Here is a 12,357-nt window from a genome sequence, read left to right on the forward strand (position 1 = left end):
CTCCAGCCACTACAAGCAACTCCAGATGCATGCACCCCCTTGTGCATGTGCCTAACGTGGGTCCTGGGGAATCAAACCCGGGTCCTTTGGCTTTGCAGGCAAACGCCTTAACCACTAAGCCATCCCTCCAACCCTATTTATTTATTTATTAGAGACAGAGAGAGAGGGAGGGAAAGAGAGTGAGAATGGGCATGTCAGGGTCTCTAGCCACTGCAAACAAACTCCAGATGCATGCGCCGCCACATGCATCTGGCTTACATGGGACCTCGAGAATCGAACCTGGGTCCTTAGGCTTCGCAGGTATGTGCCTTAACTGCTAAGCCATCCTTCCAGCCCCAAAATATTTTTTTTAAAGCATTCTGCTGGTAGTGGAGGATAGACTTTAGAGAAAGAGAATTTGAGAGGGTGTTCCAGAAGCTATTACCATCTATATTCTGCATTTTCCAGCCCTTAAATCTTTGCTCAGGCTGTTTGTTTGTCTACTCTATTCCCTTAACTGCTTCTATGTCAAAAGCTTAGCTAGAGCTGGGCATGGTGGCACACGCCTTTAATCCCAGCACTCGGGAGGCAAAGGCAGGAGGATTGCCGTGAGTTTGAGGCCACCCTGAGACTCCATAGTGAATTCCAGGTCAGCCTGGACTAGAGTGAGACCCTACCTCGAAAAAGAAAAAAAAAAAAAAGCTTAGCTAGCCAGCATGGAGTGCAGAGGTAGGAAGATCACTGTGCGTTTGAGGCCACCCTGACACTACACAGTGAATTCCAGGTCAGCTCAGCCTGGGCTAGAGTAAGATCCTACCTTGGGAAAAAAAAAAAAAAAAACTTAGCTACTCTTCAAGGCTTAAAGTCAAAAGTCATCTCTTCCACCAAGCTTTCCCTCATGTCCAGGCAAGAGATCTCCTCCTCCTCTAGTCTATGAGACTGTGGAACATGAGCGGGCTGGTGTATTTCATTTATGCTGATATGACCTACAGCAGCCACGAATACAAAACACCATATGGAGAAACTGTCCCTAGACTTTTTTTTTCTTCTTTGGTAGGTTTTTTTTTGGTGGGGGGGAGGGTGGGAGTTAAGGGGATGTTAGTTTGTTTTCTGGTGCTAAGAACCAAACCCAGAGCTATGGACTTGCTAGGCGAGAACTCTTCCACTGAGCTGAGCTAAATCCCCAGCCCCTAAGGAACTTTCAACAAGTGGTTATTAGCTACCTGGGTAAATGAAAAAAAGATTCCCTGACTGAAACATCAGAAATCCTTGACAGGACTGGGACAAAAAGACCCTCTTTCCAGATAGGCCTCTACAAACTGAAAGGCTTTGCAAGGTAGGACTGAGGCATTGCCAGCAGGGCCTTCAGACTCTTACCTCATACTCAAAGTCACCCACCAGGGCACCCAGGTCCAGGTGCAGGTTCTTGAGACGCTCACTAGCACTGCGGACACTCTGGAAACAAAAACAATCAGGGGTGGAAAGCTTAAGAGAACTGGCCAGCCCAGGGTGAGGGGCTGCAGAGAAGCAGGGTGTAAGTGAGCAGCAAACAGGTGCCCAGACAGGATATCCAAAGCAGGGGTCCACCAGTGGGGCCTGGGCAGCAGCCCTTTATCCAGTGACCACAGTGCTTTATGTCATGTAAGTTTGCTGTGTCCTCTGGACCTGACCCCGGAGGCAGAAAGACTGATCAACAAAGGAAGCTATGGGCTGGAAAATCATTTTTTTCTGTTGTTGTTTGCTTGTTGGTTTGGTTTGGTTTTTTGAGGTAGAGTCCCACTCTAGCCCAGGCTGACCTGGAATTCACTACATAGTCTCAGGCTGACCTTGAACTCATGGCGATCCTCCTACCTCTGCCTCCCAAGTGCTGGAACTAATAAAGCCATGAACTAATAAAGCCATGTGCCACCATGCCCAGTAGAAAATCATTTAACTTACCCCTATTGTTTGTCTGCTTGTTTGTTTGTTCGAGGTAGCGTCTCTAGCCCAGGCTGGCCTGGAATTCACTCTGTGCTCTCAGACTGGCCTTGAACTCACAGTGATTCTCCTACCTCTGCCTCTCACGTGCTGGGATTAAAGTGCTGGGTGTTGGCAAGCAACACCACGCTTGGCAGCAGCAGAGTTCGCTAGCACACAAGATTTCTAGGTGCACAGAGGGTTTCTAGATCAGAGAAGAGCCTTCAGTACCTGGTTGTCACTCTCCTCATCTTCTTCATTGATCTCTTCCCCTACAGCCAAGAGGCCGAGAGTATCCTTGTCCTCATGGATGGTGCCCAGGAGACCCTTTGTGCAAGCAGAAGTCTTGAGACCCTGTGGAGGCTGCAAAAAGAAGTAACAACAGACTCACCTAGACCTTCCAAATGACCCTTGCATTTTTCTCCATTTCCCTGATCAAGTCCCACAGCGGGGCATGAATCTGACCTGGCAACTCCAGTTCACACTGCTGACTCCTGACTTCCTTCTATTTATTTTGTTTGTTTGTTTGTTTCCAGGTGGAGTCTCACTCTAGCCCAGGCTGACCTAGGACTCACTCTGTGGTCCCAGACTGGCCTTAAACTCACCACAATCCTCCTACATCTGCCTCCCTAGTGCTGGGATTAAAGGCATGTGCCACCATGCCTTGCCTGACCCTTTTTTCTAACTCGCACTATCCTGTCTACATAGATGGGGATCAACACTGATGCCCTATGACAGCCCACCTTCCACTGCCAGAGTCCACATCAAACTTCATGTAGGATGAAGACCTCCTAGACTAAATTATGAACTGAGGACTTCGTCCACCCTGTTTCTCAGTGACAGGCCACAGCTCCAGGTGTGGCACCCAGGGGGGCCCACTACAACTCCACACATGCATACCAGAGAAAGGACTCACCAGTGTGGGCTCTCCAAGCTGACCAGGCTCTTTAGAGCTCCCCTGGCTTTGCAATCCACGAAGAGCAGAGGGTGGGGCATCTCCAAGGCCTCGTATCGGAGCCAGGCCCCAAAGAGGAGCATGGACGGGGGCTAAGGGAGAACTCAGGGCCTGGGCAAGAAAAAACATCTTGTTACAAACTCCACAAGCCATGTGGCTCTGAGAGTGTCGGAGACAGATATAAAAATAAAATAGCTAAATCCTGCCCACTCAAATTTAAACCGTCTCCACTTGGAGACTGCTAATGAAACACAACATCCAGAAATTACCATTGTGCCAACTGTGAGAAATCACAGGCTGGCTCCCTGATTCTAACATGGATGCTATCTCGCATCTGGCAGATGCTGATACAGTGGATTCTGCTTTCCTTTCAGAAGCCACACAGCAAACGTGCTGGGGGAGGGGGCAAAGCCCAGGTACCAGAAGACTCTAACAGATAATGCTTAAAACTGATGAGTCAAGAAAAAGCAGTCTCAGCATGTTACTGACAAAGACAGAAGAAAACTCCAGAAGAAAGTGCGGGCCTCATGGGAGGAATATACACAAAGGAGAACTGTTGTACTTTATCATGTGCCTGATGCGCTGTCTGACTTCTTTTGGGTTGTTTTTTCCCTCCCGAGGAAGGGTCTCACTGCAGTCCAGGCTGACGTGGAACTCACTCTGTAGTTAGTCCAGGATAGCCTCAAACTCACAGTGATCCCTTTACCCCTACCTCCCAAAAGCTGGGATTAAAGGCATGCACCACTGTGCCCATCTGCCCTTTTTTTCTGTACTTTTATTTTGGTTTTTATTTATTATTTTTTAATATTTATTTATTTATTTTGGTTTTTTGAGGTAGGGTCTCACTCTACCCCAGGCTGAGCTGGAATTCACTATGTCATTTCAGGGTGGCCTCGAACTCATGGCAATCCTCTTACCTCTGCCTCCCCAGTGCGGAGATTTAAGGTGTGCACCACCAGGCCCGGCTTGTACTTTAATTGCAAGCAGAAAGAAACAGACTTGGTTCACCACTGCCATAATTGTGCATCTGGCTTTATGTGGGCATCAGGGAATCAAACTCAGATTGGCAGGTTTTATAAGCCAGCTCCTTTAACCATTAAACTATCTCCGCAGCCCCATTATTTTTATTTTTATTTTATTTTATTTTATTTGTTTTTTTGAGGTAGGGTTTCACTCTAGCTCAGGCTGACCTGGAATTCACTGTATAGTCTCAGGGTGGTCTCAAACTTATGGTGATTCTCCTACTTCTGCCTCCTGAGTGCTGGGATTAAAGGCGTGCACCACCACACTCATCTTCTTTTTATTTTTATTTTTTTAACTATAGGCATATTTGACTCTAATCACAATAAACACAAGGGCCAGGCAAGATGGTGCACATCTTTAATCTTAGCACTCTGGAAATAGGATTGCCATGAATTTGAGGCCAGCCTGGAACTACAGAATGAGTTTCAGGACAATGTGGGCTAGAGTGAGACTCCACCAAAACAAAACAAAACAAAAAAAAAACTAGAGATGGCTCAGCTGTTAAAGGGCTCTAGTTTGAAATAAACATAAGCATAAAAGAAATAGTTGAGCAACAACAACGGAGAAAAAAGACCTCTTTCCCCATCTACTGATGAGGAAAGTATCTGGACAAAGTCTTTCTGATGGGAATCAATGGACTGACCAGGTCTCTTTTTGCTCTTTTTTTTTTTTTTTTTAAAGATTTTGAGGTAGGGTCTCTTTCTAGCCCACGCTGATCTGGAGTTCACTATGTAGCCTCAGGGTGGCCTTGAACTCATGGTGATCCTCCTACCTCTGCCTCCCGAGTGCTAGGATTAAATGCATGTGCCACCATGCTTGGCTCTTTTTGCTTATTTTTGAAGGGTGGGGCAAGTGGAGGCTTCACGCCAGCACAAGAGCTACAGGAAGTTAACTCCAGCTGAAGTCAGTATGCGATGAAGTCTTTGGCAACTCACAGAGCCTCAGACTCCCACTTCCTTCATGAGCAAGATGAAGAGGGTCCACACTGTGTACCCATGAGGCCCGAGCAGCTCAAATGAGATGAAGGCCAGGGACTTCTGTAAGAGGCCCAGGGCCACAGCAACATTATAAAGTTGCTACTGGTACAGAGATTTGCGTTATGATCCTGGCTCAACAGAAGCAGAGGCCATCAAAAAAGCCTGGGAACAATTTACAAAGTTCTTCAAAACATACTCTTCCAGCCGAGCGTGGTGGCGCACGCCTTTAATCCCAACACTCGGGAAGCAGAGGTAGAAGGACTACTGTGAGTTCAAGGCTCCCCTGAGAGTATATAAAGAATTCCAGGTCAGCCTAGGCTAGAGTGACATTCTACCACGAAAAACCAAAATAAATAAATAAAAACTATGTTCCTCAAGTTTAAAATGTATGAAACAAAGCCAGACATGTTGGTACGCATTTTTAATCCCAGCCTTTGGGAGGCAGAGGTAGGAGGATTGCTATGAGTTCAAGGCCACCCTGAGAATACACAGTGAATTCCAGGTCTGCCTGGGCAAGAGCGAGACTCTACCTTGAAAAAAACAAAAATAAATCAATAAATAAAATATCAAGCAGCCAGGCATGGTAGCTCACAGCTTTAATCCCAGCACTTGGGAGGCAGAGGTAGGTGGATTGTTGAGCATTCTAGGCCACCCTGGGATGCCATAGTGAATTCCAAGTCAGCCTGGGCTAGAGTGAGAACCAACCTCGAAAAACTTTTTAAAAAGTATGAAACAAAGCAAATATTCCATTTCTCCCTAGTCCCAAAGAGCCAAAGGGGAATCTAGAGGTAAGGTTGGGGCAGTTTAGAATGACCATCTTCTCAGCCACAGCCTGGCTAGGGAAGAGACTGGGCAGGTCCCAGATCTGTTTCTGCACTCAGAGGATATCCGAGTCTTGGTCAAAAGGCGTGGTGAGAACCGCTCTTGACCTCGGTAGATCTCCAGTCATCCAACCTGTTGTTGAATGTCTTTAGGGAGAAAAGTTGCTAACACAACACACTAGCCAACAATGCTTGTGCACCAGGCACCAGCCAGCCAGCTTATGTGTGATGTCACACTTCAAGATGGGCTCTGCCACCACACTGTCTTTTTTTTTTTTTTTTTTTTTTTTAATTGAGAGTGAAAAAGGTAGAGAGAGAAGAAGGGGCATACCGGGGCCTTCAGCCATTGCAAAGAAACTCTAGAAGCATGCACCACCTTGTGCATTTGGCTTACGTGGGTCCTGGGGAGTCGAGCCTGGGTCCTTTAGCTATCAGGCTAGCGCCTTAATGGCTAAACCATCCTTCTAGGCCCTCAGTCTCCACTTAAGTAAACAGAGGTGGGTAAGATCGATAACCTTACCCAAAGTCATAGGGAGATATTGCAGAGATGTGGTTGAGTCTCTAAGGCAGTACCTTCCCACTGTCCTTGACTATGAGAAGGAAAAAAAAAAAAGCCCAGAAAAGGTTCTCCATGTGGACTGTGAGCAAACTGGGTCTCCTGGGTCTCCTCCTGCCATTAGCCCTTCCACCAGCCCCAGCAGATCAGCAAGCAAAATTCTTCCCACACTGTATTTATAGAAAATTACAGACTCCTAACATAGCTAATTTGCTAACGTGCTGGGGGCTGGAGGGAGGGAGACTGGCATGCTGAGGGCTTTGTTCTCTCAGGCCTTTACTAAATCAGTGGTTAGCAGGGAAATTACACATCCCTGACTCCTAACTGATCATCTTCAAGAGATGGCCATTAACTGTGAGCGCAGAGCTGAGCATGGCCTTGTCCTTCAGAGCAGATCAACTCACTGCCATTGGGCTAATTAAAACTTTCAGGATAATCTGCAGCTTATCCGATATTTATAGTGCTGCAGTAGTTATTAGAGCTAACGGAGAACCAGTGTGTGCTGGCAATTAGGAAACAGAGGAAACAAGTGGTAAAGCCACAGCTGGGCCTCAGAAAAATAGCCAGGGATATTCTGATTGATCCCTATGGTCTCAATCCCCAACTTGACTTCTGAATGAAGAACAGAGTGACTCCTCAAAGAGACAAAGGATAAGAGTGACAGGGCCAGCCCAGCCCTTTGGCAAATCCCAGTAGGAGAGGAAGTGAAGTCACAAACTGGGCCCACACAGCCTGATACAGGTTGGTCATGTGATTTCTCTAGGGCCCCTGGCAGGCAAGGAACAGCTCTTCCTACGAGTGACTCTCTAATTGTGGGTGTCTCCAAGAAAGCATGAGTTCAGAGCTCTAGGAAAGGCTGCTCTCTATAGTCAGCTGATGGGAAAGGCTTCCAAACCTCAGAACATGAACAAGAGCCAGGATCAGGGCCACCATGCCCACCCTTGGAAGCAACGACCTTTAAAGCATGTAACCCACACACACAGCTCAATCCAGGGAAGGGAGTCACAAATCCCCTGGGCTCTTACTTTGCAGGGGATGAAGCTGGCAAACCTGCAATACGGGTCCTCCCATCAGATGGCCAGGTGGGTAGGTAAGGGATCAACAGTTACCAAGGGAGGGTGGACAACAGGAAAGTGAAGCTGATGGCTACAGAATGACATCAGCTCCACCTGTACCCTCCCTGCTGGGCTCCCCAAGGCCAAGGAAGGCCTTAGGCTACATTCTCTAAGAAGCCTACCTGGTTGAGAAGTTGCGGCTTGCCTGGCTCTGCAGGAAGCCCAGTGTCGGAACTCAGCCCCTGCCTGAGGTCGCTGCTTGGCTGGCACAGTGCTTGCTGAGAGGCCTCCTGCCCAGTAGGGGTGGGAGCCACCTTCGGAGGCTGTTCCAGCAGCTCTGGCCCCCAAGCCAGTAATATGGAGTCCCTCTCCATGGCCTCGTGTTCACTGTCACTAGACATCCTGGAAGACTCAGCAGCCATGCGACAGGCCATGCCGGTGATGTCTTTGCACGGTACTTCCTGCATGTCCTCAGGCAGCCCCAGGCCCTCCAGCCGCCTGGAGAGCCTGACCATCTGCAGGATGTGCTGGTAGAACCTCTGGTCCTCGGAGTAGTCTTCACTCTCTGACTGCTCCTCGGGAGAGCTCTGCATGTGGGTCAGCGGGGGCACCAGGAAGGGGCAGAAATGTGGATCTCTGGGCTCGGGACCTGACTGGCCCATACCTGGCACAGACCCCAGGGAGTTCTGCAGACCCCAGGGAAAGTTGTTCACCTCACCTAGAATATGAGAGCCAACAGGTGAGGCAAGGCTGCTGCCACCTCCACTACTATGATCCATGGGAGCCCCAGGCACATTAGGTTTCCCATCTTCACTGGAGGGCTCTGGGGCCCCTGGGGGGTGTCTTTTCTCAGTGGCAAGATCCCCTGAAGGGGACTTCCCAGCTGGTTCCGATGCCAGGGTATCAGGTAGCATCGGTAAGAATGGTGAATCTTCATCAGGAGCACTGGGCTCCGCTGCCCTGCCACTCCCTGGGGTCTCCAAGTTGACAAGCTTAGAGACTTGCCCCACCCACAGTCCTGGGGGCTCTCTCCTCCGCTTCCCTCTCCCCAGCCCCCCGCCTTCCCCAGGAACTCCCTGCCAGCTTAGGTTTTCAGCTGGACTGCTGCCTGGTAAGAATAGCTTGCTCTTCCTGAGAGGCAGAACATCATCAGTTGAACACAGGGACAAGGAGGGTTCCTCCTGAGGAGACAGCACAGGAACAGGGCTCTGCCCTTTGTCCCCTCCAGGGCCAGTGCAGCTCAGTGTGGCTATGCTGTGGCTAGGCTGCTCCCCTTTCTGCTGCAGGCCCTTGATGGCTTCAGAAAGCTTAGAGTTGACAGGGGTGGGGTTCTGAAATTCTAACACAGCCTGCCCATTCTGCGGTGGCCCGGGGTTCTGAGAGCTGAGGACACCAGGTTTCTGCTGTTTGGTCTTCATTTCCAGCTCTTCAATTTCAGGGTCCGAAAATCCCAGGCAGATTTTCTCTGTCGCCTTCTGAAGTTTTTCTAGACCCTGTGGATCACCTGATTCTGTGCTGCCTTGGGCTAGAGGCTTTCCTAAAATTTTATCTACATTAGCAAAGATCTGGTGGGTTCGGGAAGCTTGGCCTCTGGAGAGTGGTTGTAGCTTGCCAGGGAGGGCACTCACGACAGGCCAGGGGTTATCACCCAGCATGCATGGCCTCCTTCCCTTGTTAAAGGAACCCTCACTTCTAGCCTGCATCTCTTGCTCTAGGTCCAGATCAGCCAGCCCAAGTGCTGGAAGTGGGGATGGGCCTCGGAGAAAGGAGGAAGAAGGCAGAAGTCCCTGCTCAGGTTGTGTTTCCTAGATGGGTATATAAACATGCAGAGAGAACTAAGACAACATCTTCTGATTGATCATTGCTACCTCAGCCCAAGAAGCTTGTAACAGAAACCCACCCTCTATTTAAAATAAAGCAGGAGAGCCAGGCATGGTGGCACACACCTTTAATCCCAGCACTCGGGAGGCAGAGGTAGGAGGATTGCTGTGAGCTCAAGGCTACCCTGAGACTACATCAGGGATTCCAGGTCAGCCTGAGCTCAAGTGAGACCATACCTCAGAAAACCATAAAAGTAAAATAAAATAAAATAATAAAGCAGGAGTTAGAGAGAAAAGCTAAAAACCCCCTTTGGACTGAAAATGTGTTTTCTAGGTTCTAGTTTCCATCTGTAAAGAGGAAACAATTAGAGTGATGACCCACAAACCTTGTTCCACAGAACCTGGAGGCCTCAGTACCCAGGGGACTGCCACGGTTATATACCACATTATGCTTGGGACAGAGAGGCATGAGATCCACAACCCCAATAAACCAGGGGAGCCCTGTTTCTTTCTTATAAGCTAGACCTCTGTAGAGGAACTGATCTGAAGATAGCACTTTACTACTAACCTAAGTCTGAAAACTGCCACCCAAGTTGTCCCGAAGGTACCATCTAGCCCTCAGGCTTGGGATTGGTTAATTTTATAAAATCCACACACCTTACCAAGGACTCCTAGAAATTTCCTAAGAGGAGAAAACTGTCTAGAGCCTTCTATCAAAGACACAAGTTAGCACTATTTAAAATACATCCAGTCGTAAGCTAGAAGAAATAAAAAATAAATAAACAACCACCTCTACAAACACACTAAATACCACCCAGCTGAGAGCACATAGCCCCAGAAGACCCAAGCCACATCAGCACAGGCAGCCCGTCTGCCTCAGGTCTAAACCATGGACAAGCACAAGCTTAAGGTACCCGACCTGAGCCCAGAGAATGTGACTGCACACAGAGAGTGGGCCAATTGCACTCATTCCCTAAACTACTGAAGAAACCTCTCTAACACAGAGCTCCAGAGACACGCACCCAGAAGTGAGTCTGTTATTCAAGCCCAGAACCTTCACTTCGTTCCTTCTCCCGCCTTTAGCAGACCAGAACCTGCCAAATGCCTCAACAGTATTTCAAATAATCCTGGGCCAGTAAAAATCCAACAGCCACCTTCAGCGTGGAAATTGTTTATTCTGTCGGAGGAAAGGGCTTCGTTTTTAAAATATTTTATTTATTTATAATTTGAGAGAGAAAGAGGAAGATAGAGAAAATGGGCATGCCAAGGCCTCCAGCCACTCCACTTGAACTTCAGATGCATGTACCACTTTGTGCATCTGGCTTTACATGGGTACTGGGGAACTGAACTCAGGTCCTTAGGCTTTGCAGGCAAGTACCTTAACTGCTGAGCCATCTCTCCAGCCCACAATGGGCTTCTTATCCAGGTCCTCAGAACCATGAGTAGAGATACAGAGGAGAAAGGGGAGAAGCAGCAGCGGCCTTTAATGAAATGGCAAAAGAAAAAAGACAAGGCTGGGAATGTGGCTCAGTGGTAGTGTTTGCCTAGCATGTATGAGGCCTTGAGTTCAATCCCCAGAACCACAAGAATTAATAACAATAATAATTAGCAGCAGGTACTGTGTCTGGTGGGAAATTTAAAACAAAAGGACAACTAAGAGGATTGAAAAATAAATATTCCCAGTACTCCCTACCTGGCTGAACCAAGTTTCTGCATGCCTCTCTTTCGGAAATTACTGGCCAGCCAGCCCCATGCCTGAGTGAAGGGGACAAGGCCTGCCCCATACCACAGCACTCAGGGAGAGCCTATGCCTCACTGTAGTAGGCCCTGACTAAGTTCCTCCTAGAATAAGGGCAATCACTTCCGTCTCCTAAGTCCAGATATGCTGAAGGAACAAATAAGCAATAACGGAGAAAGGCACCTTGAACCCAGTACAAAAGCTACTTGAGACCATAGTTACCACACAGCAAGAAAACTTCACTTACCCTCCACTAGAAAAAGACACTGACAACAAAGACAGGCTATGCAACAGACAAAGCTTAAGGCTTTGCTTTTCTATCTACACACTGTTTTGAGACAGGGTCTCACTATGTAGCCCAGGCTGGCCTCAAACTCCCAATCCTCCTGCCTCAGCCTCCCAAGGGATGTGATTGCAGGCATGCATCACCACACCCAGTTCTCCTTTTGAATGAATGAAAGGTACCAGTGTTCTGACATTTTTAAGACAAACAATGGGCAACCTGACTCCCAGCGAGGAGGAAGCACAGCTCAGCTAGGACTAGCAGCCTCACCAACTGCTCCCTGTCCTTAGTCTCCAAAGTGGCCAATGCCATCACTTCCTAGACTAATCACAATACTATACTCGGAAGAGCCATACTCTCACCAACCCTATTATGTAGCACTTGCTTCTCAAGGAGAGAGGAGGAATTATGGAGAGAAGCAACAACTTCTAGACACTGAAAGAAAAACTCTGCCAGAAAACAAGCAAAATTCAGATAATATCCTATCAATAATTTATTATTGTTTTAACCCCTAGTGGTTCCCAATTCCCCCTCAGGTGACAGCTCTATGCTGGGAATTGGCATCCACTAACTCACCAGAGGACTTTTGGAGGTCTCTTTGTCCTTCTTGCTTTTCTTTTCTTTCTTCTTTTTCTTGTCTTTCTTCTTAATGGCCTCGCGAGCTGACAATTTCTCCCGCTCTTGGATCACCAAGTTCCGATAGTACTGGTCACAAGGGTGGTCCCACGTGGACTGCCCATTAGCAAAGTTGAAATAGTAAATATCACCTGTAATGTTCTGGCTGGGGAATGAGCCAAGTTCAAAAGTTAGTCCTTGCTCAGGTCCAAAGCTTAAGATTAAGGGGGAGTGGAAGGTGGCACCTGCCTACAGTCCTAATATTTAGAAGGCTGAGGCAGGAGGAGAGTCACAAGTCTAAGGCTAGCCTGGTATTCCAGTTACCTTATTACTGGACACACACCCAATCAGAAGCAACTTATGGGAGGAAAGGGTTTATTTCAGACTTACAAAATCCAGGAGAAACATCATCCCTGGCAGAAGGTAGCTCACTTGCATAAATCCATAGAGAGAGATAACGGCACAAGCCAGCCTGAGCTCCAAACTACTCTGAACACACCTTAGGGCTGGACTACAAGATCCCCTTTGCCCCACCACACCCTGACACCTCCTCCAGCAGGCTGCTGAAGACTCAAGTTG

General features: G+C 48.2%; 1 protein-coding gene across 6 annotated transcripts in view; it reads right to left on the bottom strand.

Moving 5' to 3' along the window:
• The window catches only part of Cep164 (centrosomal protein 164), a 93,190-nt gene that overhangs the window by 44,462 nt on the left and 36,371 nt on the right, over window positions 1–12,357 (bottom strand). For 3 of the 6 annotated variants that reach the window (XM_045145149.1, XM_045145147.1, XM_045145145.1), the window contains exons 2-6: window positions 11,740–11,944; window positions 7,505–8,040; window positions 2,852–3,001; window positions 2,167–2,298; window positions 1,357–1,434 (exon numbers count right to left, since the gene is read on the bottom strand). In XM_045145149.1, the coding sequence (XP_045001084.1) occupies window positions 1,357–1,434; window positions 2,167–2,298; window positions 2,852–3,001; window positions 7,505–7,984 (840 nt within the window). In that variant the 5' untranslated portion in view covers window positions 7,985–8,040; window positions 11,740–11,944. The remainder of the gene's footprint in view (window positions 1–1,356; window positions 1,435–2,166; window positions 2,299–2,851; window positions 3,002–7,504; window positions 8,041–11,739; window positions 11,945–12,357) is intronic. The other 3 variants (XM_045145148.1, XM_045145146.1, XM_045145150.1) reach the window with 3 other exon arrangements.

This window comes from Jaculus jaculus, chromosome 3 (assembly GCF_020740685.1).
Source record: "Jaculus jaculus isolate mJacJac1 chromosome 3, mJacJac1.mat.Y.cur, whole genome shotgun sequence".
Taxonomy (NCBI): domain Eukaryota; kingdom Metazoa; phylum Chordata; class Mammalia; order Rodentia; family Dipodidae; genus Jaculus; species Jaculus jaculus.